Raw genomic sequence first — 15,384 nt, forward strand, 5'->3', positions numbered from 1 at the left:
AAGATAACGAACCACGACACTGATCTATCTTAAAAAATCGTGTTTCTTCTCCAAGTAAAAATAGGGAGTGACCAATAATTACTAAATGACATAGTTTTTTTTTGTATACAATTGTTAACATTTTATTGAACGTAAAATGTGCACAAAAATGAGATTTATTAAACCACACAGAAGATTTGCAACTACACACATAGGGAAGAAACCAGATAATAGATTTTTTGTCATTTTGGATCAACGTAAAGACACTAGTAATGATGATACCTTGTACCACAGTAAAAAAACAAAATACTGTGTTCTTATTAATTAATTAATGTTAAATAGACTATGAGTTATGGTATATGAAACATACAAGTTACTAGAAACAACAAGAAATCATACAAGAAATAACAAACCGAAAAATAGATAAACCCATCCTCTCTAAAACAAAAAAAAAATGGAAAGTTCAGTGAAGATGTAAATTTTTACTCCGGAGTCAATAAAGACCAAGGAGCTCATGCAGATGCATGTATTTTAATTCAAAAACATATGAAATATATAAAATCTTGGTATATATGCCATAAATGACGATTCGAATATCCTGAAAAAACAAAAACGGGTGTGCAGTCCAGTGGGACTGCTGTTAGAAGTTATACTTCTATACACGCGTTCGCCGTTACAAATTTATATGGGAGTCAATCTGCACAATCATTACATATGTAATGCTATAGGTAAGAGAGAGCTGAAAGAGAAACAGAATTAGGTATACCTATAGGTATATGGCGCATCGTTTGCTGTATATAAACAACATTTAACCTGTAATAGGAGTAAAGTAAATGAAAGATTGAATCAATATTTTGATGAAAATGTATATTTTTATGTTCATATATGTATGAAGGGAGTTGAATTCAAAAAAAAAAAATTAGACATACTCTGCAGTAAAATTCATTGTTTATTTTGTTATTAATATAAAAATACAATACAATACACTGCAACAAAATTGAATATAATAATACAATACAAATTAAAATGCAACATTCATAAATATTTAAAAATGACAATATGCATAACTTACTTGCGCATATGTTTAATTTACCATGATAATAATAATAATAAGAAAATAATAATAATATTAATAAATATTAAATATATTTACAAAAAGAACATTTTTGTCGAACGCGCGTATAGAAGTATGACTTTAAAAATATTTTGAAGAAGCTTGAGGAAGGTGCTAGATAAAATCCAAAATACCCTGAGCTGTTAATTGGAGCAGACTTTAATGATAATGATAAGAATGGGTAACAAGATAAACAGTCTAGTAGTCGGGAGATATGGAGAAGTTATAAACAACAATAGACAAAGACCGGTAAATATATGCGAACAATATGAACTAAACATAATGAACGGATTTTTCAAGCAACAAAATATTAACAAATACACCTGGTACCAACACACTAGAGGACTAAAATCCATAATAGATTATGTTGCTCTGAAACAACAGAGTACACTTTGGGTACAAGATCGTAAAGAGAGGAGCAGACTGTGGGTTGCATCACTGCCTGGTCGTTAACAAAATATATGTAACATTTACAGAAGTGTCAACAGAAAAAAAAGAGAGAATACGAAGAATAACATCGAGAGATCTACCGAAGAAGAATATACATATAAAAACCTGCTTTAAAGAAGCAGCTGAAGGAGAGCTAGGAAGAAAATACAAAAAGGCTGGTAAACCGTACTGGTGGGACTGGTAAAGGCTGGTAAAGGTATTGAAGAAATGATTAAGCAGAACAAAGAAAAGTACAAAGAGTTAATTCAAAACGGACACAAACGAACAGTAAAAGAGTACAAGAAAATGAATAAAAGTGTTAAACAAGAAGTATTTTATTATTTACTAATGTTGGTATTTTGAGAACGATTTCCGAAGTGGAAATTGAAACGTCAATAAACGTATTTTAACCTTTAATTGTGGCTTATTCCCATTTAAATAGTAATTAAAAAGTATTTAAGAAACACAGTGTCTAGCAAAATATAAATGTAACTATATAGATAACCACCTTGGAGCTACTAAAAGCTCTGAAGGGTGGAACACTTTACCGAATTATTGACAGAAACACGTGAAAATTTTCTAGAGAATGAGCAGAACATTCAATTAATAGGTGAAATGAGTCAAATCTAGGAGTAGTCTTTAATTACAAAAAAGGAAACAGCAAGGAAGAAATACAAAATAGAATTAACAAAGACTATCCGGACACTAAATTCTCTTCTCTGGGACATATCAATAAAAAGAAGCATGAAAAAACACATTTATAGAACTGGGGACGAAGAGACTGGGGGCAGCTGCAAAAACACCATCAAAAAATTTATAAACCGCCAATTGACAGCAAATAAAATATTCGTAATTAAATTATTTGCATTTTGACAATATTTCCGGAGTGAAAGCAGAAATGTCAATAAAATATTTAATTTTCGTTACAATTACTGTGGTTAATCCACAGAAAAAACATAGTAGTCAAATGGAAGAATGAAGAGCACATCATTTAGAAATAGTTATCAATGGCAACCCAAAAGTTTATTACTACAATATATCAGGATATCGATACCCTAATGCTGATAGGTCGTAACCCAATTTTAGAAAATTTTACAAGAGGCACAAAAAACTGTATAGCATAATTATAAAAGATTGCTTGTGTAATGTTTTCTTAAATAAATAATTATGTAATGGCTACTAAGTGAGTTTATTGTAAAAATATAAATTTGTTTAATTTTGATCAGGGTACTAAGGGTTACGACATATTGTAACCAACGTCATGGCGGCTTACGAGTATATCGAACTCTTAAAAAATGTAGTAAGTTATTATAACTCAAGGTGTTCTCATAAAAGTGTGGTTTACGTCATTTTAAATCATATTCCTTATTTTTTTATTTTTATTAATTTCAAATAAAAACAGATACAAATGTGTGTTTACTTTAAATAAAATGTAGCAAACTAAGCGAATACCATTTAAACAACGTTACAGTTAACATTTTTAGGAATAATTAAAATAAAATAACTAAATAATAAGTTTAAATCTTGGCTTTCTTTTTTGATTTTTGTTATGGTCTTTGGTGATTAAGTCTTCGTGAGGCAGCGTATCATAGAAGTAGTGCACATCTGCAGGTAATACAGACTTTAGATCTTGAAGGTCCTTCCATTTTTTTGTGGTTATTTTTAATCTATTACGGTGTTTTCTCTGAGGAAGGAGTTCATATTTTTGATCATGGGCCACTTTGTATAATATATCCCCATTTGGTAGGTATTTTAAGCCTCTAAGATCTGTTACCTTCAAATCTCCTTTTGATTTACCTGGACGAATTGAGCTGTAGCGAAAGTGTTTAGAGTCATTGTAGTTTAGAAAAAAAAGTGTGGGTGAGATAGGATACTTCCAAAGATGCAGGATTCTTCCTGGCTTCTGATATTACCGAAATATAGTCTGAGGGTAGGAATATTTGCCGATTTTTTAGTCTTCGTTAAATTAGACTGTGGATAGAGTTACACTCCATCTGAGTGTGGCCTCTTTCTAGAAATTTTTGCTCAATCTCGACTTCATACTTGGAAGCTAAAACCGATAAACCATTCGCAAGGACGACATTCCTATTCTGATAACCACAGCCGTCCGAGAATTTTTCTTTTCAAAGGTCAAATATTGTTCTAGATGTTTTATTAAACACGTAGTGAATATAGATGAATCAAGGTCTGCCTCAGTCTCATTCCAAACGAAATTCATGCTGCGATGGTTTTCCAAGTTATATACTGTAAAGTTATGTACTTGTAGCTTTGTTGTATAGTACAAAGAACTAGCCTGTAACACTGGACACAATTTGACTGCCTGCACATCAACGACAAAACAGTAAATTTCTTTATGGATGGCTCTGGTTTTATCGGTTTCTTTTTCGACGCGTGCTAGGTCTTTTGCTCTAATGTGGGATGCGTATTGTTCATCTGTAACCTGTTTCATCTTGTAAGATGAACATATATCACATTGGTCCTTGCGTGGTTTAAACAAGGCTAAATTCATTTCGTCAAATTCTGTAGAGAATTTACAATTTGATAATGGTACCTCCCTGTCTTTACATTGTTCTTTATAAAGATTATATACTTCAGTTTTCGATTTGAAATTATGTTCCAGGTATAACTTTCCAGTAGAATTCAGAAACTCTCGTAAATTCTGTACTCGCAAAATGTCCTGTTTTGCTTTTGGTGTAGACTCTCTTTTTTCTTTGATCCTTGTTTGCATAATGTCACAACTTTCTAAAAATCCATCTTTTCGTGCCGCACTTACCCAGTTCTGTACCATCTTTTCTCCTACTCCTGGTGTGTTAAGAAACATCAATTTGCAGTCTTGTAATTTATCGCCTTTTACTGTCAGAAAGTATTCGTAGGTACCACTTCACCTGGAAGGTCCATCTACATAACATATTTTTTTCTCCTTGTATGTAACCATATGAGCGAAGAAAATCCTTTTTTGTTCCCAGGACATTTCCCAAAATTTTAAAAATATTTCTGATATTGTTTGGCAAAAGCGAGTCGGCGCGGTAGCGCAAAACTTCGAGACACAGGCTGGCTTCATTTTACGTTCAGGGCGTAGAATATCATGTTTCACAATGTTTTGTAGCCTTCTATAACCAGTATATTCCCTTCCTAACATTCTTGACTGTTTTGTCTTGTTTTTATCCCAAAACGTCAAACGAATTACTACCAACACGCTTTGCCATTCAAGCTACACTGTGGGATAAGATGAGTTGGAAGTAAACAAACAACGCGAGCGGGTTAGGACTTGTTAGAAATCGCGGGAATGGCCACCTTACTATTTTATTTAGGTTACGAAAATTTAACAGCATATAGGGATGCACGGTTGGTTGCCTTTGACACAAAAATATGAATTTTCAATTTTTTGTGGGTTACGATCTGTCAGCATTAGGCTATCGATATACTCTTTTTACTAAAATATATCAAGATATACAGGCTCTATAAGAGTAACATGCCAAAGATTGGACAATTACAGTTATTTTCAGATATTTAAATATATATTAAGAAAAAATTTGGGACCTAAAAATCATTAATACCAAAGGACAAAGTAGCCTAATGAAAAAATTATATAGGCCATTTTAATACGAAATTTATGGACTTGCTATTAATACGTACCATCTGCATAGCTCTTAAAATACTCTACTCATCTCATACCGCGAGAGTAATGACGTTAGTTAATTTAACTGCAAATAGCCTGCAAGTACTAATAATTTCTAGTAATTTATAAAGAAAAAAAAATATAGTTATTGTCAGCGTTCTTGGCGTGTACGAAACACTATGAAATAAGTAATCTTATATAAAATATGTTCCAAAAGATTTCCGCGGTTAGTACAATTAAACCTAGAGCTAAGATTAATACTATTACAAGAAATAATATTGCACTCAACAGTTGTCCCTGATTAAACGGCGCAAAAGTAACAGGTAATAAACGCATATATTGCACAAAACGAATAATATGCCATGAATGCTTTGTTCTGTGAAAAAACACATCGACATGGGCTATAGTTTATTTTTATGAACGAGAGAGTAATTAGCATAATTTTAACTGGTAGCTCCGACCACTCCATGGGCGTGCTCAAGATTAATTGAAAAATTACTTTGAATAATTGTAAAAAATAAATGAATAATTTCAGTGTTATAAAGTGTTATGTGTATGTAAACAAAAGTGACCTCTTTTATCACACACTATATTAGAACTGACTGGCCTACATTAAAAAGGGTTTTAAAAATTCACATTTTTTTTTAATTTTTAAAAATTACAAAAGAGAAAAAGAGTTTTTAAAACCGTCTAAGGTATGTTAAATAGATGAATAAAAATATTAATATAAAACTTACAGCTACTTGTTACAAATCCAAATCAGATTCAGAAGATGAACTTTCAGAACCAAGATTTATAATAACTGGCTCGATCATTTTATCAGTAATATTGTCCAGCTTCCACATTTTTTCCTCTTCTTTAATAGTGTGAGTTACTGCCTTTTCCCAGTTTTCAGGTTTTACATTATTTATGGCCTCCAAAAACAACTGTTTAACATCATGAATTTTAAAAGTGGTATTTTTTCTTGAAACTTCACTCTTTATCTGTGCCCATACCAGTTCAATCGGGTTTAATTCACAATGATATGGTGGGGATCTAAGTACTGTCATTCCACGATTTTTGGCAATTTCATCAATTTCGTATTTTTTAAATTTTTCCTTATGAAGGGCACACAACGAATAAAGTTCCTTTCTTATAGATCCGGGATGGTACGTAATATTTTTTGAACTCAGCCAATTCTGCAAGTCTTTTTTTAACCACTTGGTTGTGGGCAGTCCTTCTATAAGTCTGGAGTGATAACTTGCATTATCCATTACTATTACACAGTTCTTAGGAAGAAGATCTATCATTTGTTCGAACCATTCTTGAAAGACATCAGCGTTCATGTCTTCATGGTAGTCACCGGTACGAGTTGATTCAAAAGTTAATAAACCACCTTCAACAAAACCGTCTGAACTGCCAATGTGTACTATTATCAGCCTGCGTCCCTTTCCTGATGGTGGGTTTAAACCAGTAGATAAGTTATTTACAAAAGCGTGCCTTTGACTTGTAACAGTTTCATCCTGCCAAAATTTATTTGGTGTATGACCCTCATTGATCCATGTTTCATCAAGATAAAATATTTTTCTTTTTTGGTTTCTCATTTCCTTTATGGTTCTTAGAAAATGTCTTCTCCATATGACAATATCGCTTCTTTCTAATAAAATAGACTTTCTGGGATTCTTTTTCCAGCGGAAGCCTATTTCTTTTAAAAGTTTCCATAACGTACTTCGACTCATTTCTGGGTAATCCTTATCACCTCGAACTGAGACAAGAACTTTATCCAATGTTGGAAATTCTTGTCTAAAGAAGAATTCATGCACTTTCCGTCGAAGTCCTTCTTTAAAATGATATTCTATTTGAAATTTTGGTTTCCCTGGAGCATTACGTGGCATTTGAAAACTACCACATTTCTCTTCTTTAATAACTCTGTAAATCGTAGATTTCCCAACACCAAGTGTACTGCTAACTAACTCAACGGTCTCATCAACACTTTCACATAAACGTTTGTCTGTAAATGATTTAAAACAATTAAATATTAATGTTTTTTCATTAACTGTTAGAGGACCAATTTTTCGGCGTTTACACGGCACTTCCAAATTTTCCATAACACTAGTATACACAATAAACTGCACCTTGCAACTGAAGTACCTACTTTTAGTGAACTGTTAAGAATTTTGAATACGCCACTTGGACCTTCCTATATACAAAATGGAAAAACCCACTATCACATTTTCTGTGGAATAAGTTTAGAAGGTAATTATCTAGTCAATTACTGTCGTAGATTCCTGGAATTAAAGAATTAAATGTTTGATTGTTGAAACCCTTACTTTGTGGAATGCACTCATTTCAGATAAAATAAAACGTTTTATTTTATCTAAAGAATTAAACTTTATTTTGCAAATAGGCAAAGAATTAAACTTTATTTTGCAAATAGATAAAATATAACGTTTTATTTTATCTAAAGAATTAAACTTTATTTTGCAAATAGGTAGGTACTTATTAAACTTTTATTGGTTATATATAACCAATAAAATAAACATCTTACATTTCTTGCAAATTCATTAGTACCTGTTAAACTCCATCACTCCGACACTGGCAACCTTATTTAGGGATTAGTAACCCTCACAACTATTGTATTCTATTCTGCTCCAACCTTTATACCTGGTGGTCATACTCAATTTAAAATTGTTTTCCTATATACTTCTGTAAACTTGTTGACAAATATCTGTTTTTCATTGAGTCACCCGTATCAACAGTTTAGGGATTTGCATACATAATTTATTGTTTTATTACTCTCTCATACATAAAAATACACTATAGCCCAGAATAAGACTCGAAGAATGAATTTTGAATGAATACAAGAGCTAAGAGAGAGAACATTTTTCTCAAATCAACCTTAAAATCCAATCTCAAATGATATTTGGGAGATAAATTTAATAATGAAACTCTTGATGAGAAATTCTTCAATTCTGCAAGATATATTTTTTGAATTCCTATAAATTTAAACAAAAGAACATTATTTGATTTGATGTGTCAAATGAGTTTAGAAAAAGTTCCAGAGATTCAAGTACATACCAAGTGGTTTGAAAAAAATTCATATCTTACTGTCGGGATTCAGAAAATAAATTATGAATGATTATAATATATAAATGATAACGATACATTACTGGTTTCAACATAGCAAAAAGTTCTGCGAAATATTTGCATGAAACGCTGAAAAGAACTATAATCAAGCTACGTTCAAATGCTTTTCACTAGTCTGTCTTCTATTCGCAATTAGCTTAATGGATGAAATCGCAAAAAGGAGTAGAGGGTAATTCTTATCGTAAAAACATTCATTTGGTTTTAAAACGCGGCTTTTCGCACCGGTATCCGATGAAAATATTATTTAATAAATACTCCAGGTGAGGTGATTTACATTCTTCGTTGGCACGCAAGCCGTGAGCGTAGGGGATTACAAGAAATACGAGTGGTATGGTGGGTAATTTTGAGAAACGGCCTCACGATTTTATTCAATTTTTGTTATTGAAAGGTGTTATAATGATAATAAAGGATTAACTAGAATTTTTAATAACGATCGTTGGAATGCTATGATACTGATCTATACGGGTAGATGAAGGGATATTTTAAATAGACCCACAAAGGAGAGACGTTTATAAATTGAGTGTAACATTGATTATCAATTATTAGTAATTACATATATTCACGCTTAAAATTATAAAGACAGAGCAAATTTTGGATTTTGTATAATTACACACAAGGAATATCAGATCGTGTAGCCTATGTCATACTTAAAATAAGAAGAACATCAATTAAATTATCTAGGTATATGCCCCCACGACAGCTTATGATGACGAAGATATCGAACTATTTTATGAAGATATATCAAAGGCTATGGAAGAACATAAAAATCGTCTTACACTAGTAATTGAAGATTTTAATGCCAAACTGGGTAGAAAACTAAACAAAGAAGAAACTAAAATAGGAGATTTCGGGTATGGTCAGAGAAATGATAGAGGTGCTACTTTGATGAACTACCTAGAAGAAAAGCATCTATATGCAATGAACTCCTTTTACAAAAAGAAGCCCCAACGAAAATGGACATGGATCAGCCCTAATGGATCCACAAAAAATGAGATCGACTACATACTGTCCACGGAACGATATATTATTAAAGATGTAACAGTTCGTAACAGATTCACAACAGGTAGCGATCACAGGATGGTCAGAGCAAAAATTAGCGTTGACGGTAACTATGAAATGAAAAGAAAAATAATTAGAAACTGGGATCTAGTAGATAGAAACAAACTAGGGCAATATAAAGAGATATACAAAGACCTATTAAAAGAACAACTTACCCAAAAATTAGACAGTGATGATAAAGATATAGACGAAATAGACAACATACTTACAGCAATGATCATTAAATCAGGAAAAGAAATAGCAAAAAAGGATCTAAAAAAGAACAACTATATATCAACAGAAACAAAGAAGCTTATGGATAAAAGAAGCTGAACGAAGAAGGCAAAAGGAAATCTATAGAATATGTAGAAATCAATAAAACAATAAGCAGAATGATAAAAGAAAATAAGAGAAAAGAAAAGAAATAAAAATAGAAGAAGTAATACAGAACAACAAAAATATGAAATGCTTAAGACCGAAATTAGGTAAGTGTGAAATAAACAAAATAAAAGATGTAAACGGAGTAGAAACAAACATTAAAGATGACATCATAAATATTATCCACTATTTCTACTTAGAATTATATAAAACAAAAAAGGAACCACCAGAAGAAATTAAAAACCAACTTAAGGCTAAAATAAAAAATGTCAACTCAGAGCTACAGCCAGAAATAAGCAAATCAGAAATAAAGAAGGCATTGAAAGAAATGAAAAACAACAAATCGCCTGGAAAAGATGGAATAAGTGCAGAGATGCTGAAATATGGTGGAAAAGTGGTAATTAATACTCTACATTCCCTTTTTAACAAGATATTAAAAGAAAAAAGAATCCCAAACAGCTGGAAGGAAACCGTAACCATTATCCTACACAAGAAAGGGGATAAAGCAGATATAAAAAACTACCGTCCTATAACACTCCTCAATGTAATGTATAAACTCCTAACAAAAATTTTAACCAATAGATTGACGACAAAATTCGACGGATACCAGTCGAAAGAACAAGCTGGTTTTAGAAAGGGATTCAGCACAAGTGACCATTTACTAAGTATGAAAGTACTTATAGAACGAGCAAATGAATACCACATTCCTCTATATATAGCCTTCATACATTTCGAAAAGGCTTTCGACAGTGTCGAACATTGGGCAGTGAAAAAATCTTTGATTAACAGCAGAATTGACCACAGATATACGGAACTAATAGCCAATATATATATATATAAGGAAGCCAAAACAACAATTAAAGTATATGAAGGAACAAAATCAATACAAATAAATAGAGGCGTGAGACAGGGTGACACAATATCACCGAAACTTTTCAATCAGGCTCTGGAAGATATTTTTAAAAGATGCTGATGACATCGCATTGATAACCGATAAAAAAGAAGAATTATTTGAAATAATGAAAGAACTGGACGTAGAAGCTGGAAAGATAGGCCTTAATATGAATTACAGCAAGACCAAAATCATAACAAATACAGATGAAGTCATCACAATGAGGATCGGACAATATGAAATAGAACAAGTTCAGGATTATATATATCTGGGTCAAACTATAAAACTTAACAAAGAAAACCAAACAGCAGACATAAAAAGACGAGTTAGACTGGCATGGGCGGCATTTGGCAAACTAAGCTACATTCTTAAAAACAAAAGATATCCACAGCATCTTAAGACCAAAGTATACAATCAATGCGTACTTCCTGTTCTCACTTATGGTTCCCAAACGTGGACATTTACAAAAGCAAACATGGACAAAATCATAAAAACCCAAATAGCAATGGAAAGACAAATGTTGCACATAAGATTAATGGATAGAAGAGAAACGAGTGGATAATAGAGAAAACAAAAGTGAGGGATGTTAGACAAGAAGTTGCAAAATTGAAATGGAGATTTGCAGGACACAATATAAGACAAAAAGAAGACCGATGGAACAAAATTCTTATAAGTTGGAGACCGAGGGAATATAAACGAAGTAGAGGAAGGCCCCAAATGAGATGAGCAGATGATATCAAGAAGCACGTGGCCTCTAGGTAGATGACTATAGCGACAGACAGAGAAGAATGGAAAAGGATTGTTGAGGCCTATGTCCAAAGATGGACCGAAAAAGGCTAATTAGATAGATAATTACATATTTATAACGTACGTACCATTAGAATAGCCATGATAATTGCCAACCTTCGTCGCGGAGATGGCACTTAAAGAAGAAGCTTAAAATTGGGAATGGCACATTAAGAAGGATTTCTCGCAACCAACGGCTTATGGAACGCATTTAACAAGGTGATTCGTTGAGTCCGTTAATCATAAATTTAATTGGACAAAACCATAAAAAAGATAAAAAAGAAGATATAGAATAGGAATACAACATGATAAATTTAACACAAAAAAAAACTGAATCCATAGTGCGGGACCAAGATGTGAATTGGTTTGGAAAAATTATCTAAGAGAGATACTTGGGAATTATTTTAAATTATCCAAGCAAAGCTTATTTAGGCACGGAAAAATAGAACAACATATAAATAAGGCAGCTAAGACTAAGATCTCCAGAAGATATGACCTAAACCCAAATACTATTGGATATAGAAATAAAAATTTTACGAAAGATAATAAAGAAAATATCAATATATAGAATAAGAAATGAAGAAAGTAGAACTAAATGTGGGATAGAAGATATAAACCAATGTGCCAAAAACAGGAATGTGGAATGGGATCAAATTCTGTCTGAAAACCAATCCGTAAAAAAATGGCCAAATGGAAAAAGGACGATAGGAGGTCCAGAAATAGGTGGTCAGGAAACGTCAATTATGATCATCATCTATTTGTATCAAGAGTGCACAGTCTTGGATTATGGATCCAATATTTCGTCATCTTTCGCAGATCATCTTGCTATCGCGTCAGTGGTCTTACTCTGTTTAGTTTATTTGTTCTTGGTCTCTATTCGGTTAACTTGCGTATTACCTCCCATCCTTCATCCTTACCACATGACCATCCCATCATCATTTCAATCTGCATGCTCTCTCCACAACATATGTAACTTTGGTTCTGATTCGTATGTCTTCGTATTTAGTGTGGTTATTTTTTATTAGTATTTGTTCAAAATGTAATAGAAAATTTGTAAAAGTGCTGTTTGTGCCAATCTACCCTACACTTCAAATGTGCAAATGTTGATAATAACGACTTACTAAAACTGTGACATGGATAAGGACTTCGATGATCCCATTGAAGATTTTTCAAATACCGGTAAGTTTAATCCAAAATTATTTATCTATATCTTTAAACAAAAAGATGATTTAATTAATAAATTTAAAGATAAAATTAAAATTCTAATTACTAAATAAATTAAATACAGTTAACCATATTAATTCAAATACTGATCTATCTATCTATCTATCTATACAGCCCTTGCTGTCCAATTTTGGACATAGGCCTCCTCTTCCTTCTTCCACGTCTCTCTATTGTAGGCAGTTTGTATCCACTTCGGGCCTGCGTGTTTCTTCAAGTCATCTGACCATCTCATTTGTGGCCTTCCTATTTTTCGTTTGTAACTATATGGTCTCCAGTGTATAATCATCTTATTCCATCTGTCGTCTTTCTGTCTTATGGTATGTCCAGCGAACTTCCACTTAAGTTTTGCTATCGACGTTAATACATCGGTCACTTTTGTTTTGTTGCGGATCCAAGTATTTCTTTTCTTGTCTGATAGCCTGATGTTCAGCATTTGCCTTTCCATGGCTCTTTGGGTCTTTGCTATTTTTCCATGTTTTCCTTTGTAAACGTCCAAGTTTGAGAACCGTAGGTGAGAACAGGAAGTATACATTGGTTGAAGACTCTTGTTTTTAAATATTGGGGGTATTTTCTATTTTTTAGTATATAGGAAAGTTTTCCGGAAGGATACCCAAGCCAACCGTATCCTTCTCTTTATTTCTCCGGTCTGATTTTCTTTATTTAATTTAAATACTGATAAGATATCTAATATAAAACCGGCCCGGTCGAAACCAAACCAGAACGATTAGATCCTTTGTTGGATTTTTTTCATTATTATATTTATATCCTTAAATTTTTTCTGATTGCTTTGTACTTCTTGATTCATCTTCCTTATTTCTTCTTTCCGAGTTATTTTCGTTCTTTCTTTTTGGACAATGTTTCGTTTGGATTTCTTGAATAGCTTATCTAATGTATTGGTTGAAAACATTTACATCTTCAGTAGGAGATGTCTTTGTATTTGATTTTAATTTAGTCTTACTGTGTTGTTAATTTTGAAGTCACAGGGTTCTGTACATGTGTATATTTCAATTTTTCTCGATAATCGATGTCTTTACTTGAATTTGTTTTGAATAGCCACATATTGAATGATTACTCTTTTGTTGATAATTAAATAGTCTACTTAGTTTTGGTTTTATTAACCGGACTTTGCCAAGTCCATATTCTTTGTTGTTTTTTGTTGAAGAAGCTGTTCATTAGGAATAAGTTATTTTAAAGAAGAAAACCAACCACTCCTCTTTCGTTGTGTTGGTCTGACCCGAATGTTCCTATTCATGTTTCTACAAACATGTTCTGCCGCCAGTTTTAGCATTAAAATCATCACATATTGTGTAGATGTTTCGTTTAGCGATGTGAGTAAACCTATAATCTTTATACTATACCTTTCAACAGAAGAAACATCAATAGAGGTGTTAAATCGGACGTTAAAATAGGCATATCCATTTCAATGTAGAAGAAATCAGAAGAAAAATACTTCTCAAAATTGATAAAAGAAATAACTACATATTACTACTACTACTTATTAATAAGTACTAATAAAAATATTTAAACACTTAAACCACCTTAAAGCATCCACTATAAAAAAACTTTACCTAAGTTAAATTTCTATAGACATAAAAATGAATAGCAAAATTTTGAATACAATGAATTAACATTTGCAATGTCTGTGCTTTTTATCAGTACTTACAACAAAATATGATCTAGTCGGTTTGGTGAGATTTTGAGCAAAACGTCCAATTAATTAACAGTAGATTTCGAGTCCAAAAGCTTTTCGCTCTCACGTAATGACAACAAAGTGAAAACTTTCAAAAAATTAGTAGTCCGCGTCAGCCGACAAAGGGAAAAAGCCTCCGACATTTTAACTCCAAAAAACTTTTACGTAATAATACACTAATTATATCCTTTTCATCGAAAATGCGAAAATTCTCGAATTCCTACAACACTCGACGGAGCCTCGAGAATAAAAAGAAATTATAATTTTCATTTTGAACGGATTTTCTTACCTCTTTCCACTTTAATAACGTAATATTTTGTAATTACTTTAATGGATAAGATTAACGGACTTTTTTGTAAAAAACACGAAGCTTAATGTCAATTAATGGTGTTCAGTTAGAAATTTTATATTTATATAATTAAATAATCCTTTCTTTCTCTAAAAGTTCAGGCTTTTAGATACACCTAACAAACAATAACTAACTTTGTAAAACTTGAAAATGAACAAATTAACTATTCATGAAGTCGAAAAACTGAATACTTACGTATGATATTGGGCTTGCAAAAAATTAAATTCTTCTTTAATCCTTTCTAGAGTATCCGCTATCGTGAATTTTATTTGACCACCTTGAGGTGGTGGACCCTGTAACAAAAAAGAAAGTATTCTTAATATTATTTTCAACAATCATCCATTCGAAACAAATCAAAAATCAACCAATTTGGTGTAGCTGTAAGTGTGTAAATTTTCTTTTCCTATCGACAGAATTTAACTACATAAATTTAAATTCTATGAAGAACAATAACACAAACACAGATTTTTTTGTCATGAGAAAGTGTTTAAAGTTTAACAGCTGTCCTATAGTAAATGGAGTGTACTGATCACGAATATGTACTTAGTTTTTCTCCGACACGTCAGGTTTTCAGGGAATGTGTGTTTGAAATTTCTTATAGGAACTGTCAAAAATACTAAGAAAATATTTATTGAAACTATTAAATATAAAACTATAAAATATTACATTGGAAGACTGAGTTCCTTATAAAAAAAACACTGCAGTGTTAGAAAATCGTTGGTTTTTTTTTTAATAAAATCGTTATCTTTTTCGGTGAAAA

The 15,384-nt window shown here is 32.0% G+C and overlaps 1 protein-coding gene across 3 annotated transcripts in view; it reads right to left on the reverse strand.

Annotated features, from left to right (window-relative positions):
- The window catches only part of gro (TLE family member transcriptional corepressor groucho), a 577,477-nt gene that overhangs the window by 187,154 nt on the left and 374,939 nt on the right, over positions 1-15,384 (reverse strand). For all 3 annotated transcript variants that reach the window (XM_072523889.1, XM_072523886.1, XM_072523888.1), the window contains exon 2: positions 14,820-14,917. In XM_072523889.1, the coding sequence (XP_072379990.1) occupies positions 14,820-14,917 (98 nt within the window). The remainder of the gene's footprint in view (positions 1-14,819; positions 14,918-15,384) is intronic.

Source organism: Diabrotica undecimpunctata, chromosome 2, assembly GCF_040954645.1.
Source record: "Diabrotica undecimpunctata isolate CICGRU chromosome 2, icDiaUnde3, whole genome shotgun sequence".
NCBI lineage: Eukaryota > Metazoa > Arthropoda > Insecta > Coleoptera > Chrysomelidae > Diabrotica > Diabrotica undecimpunctata.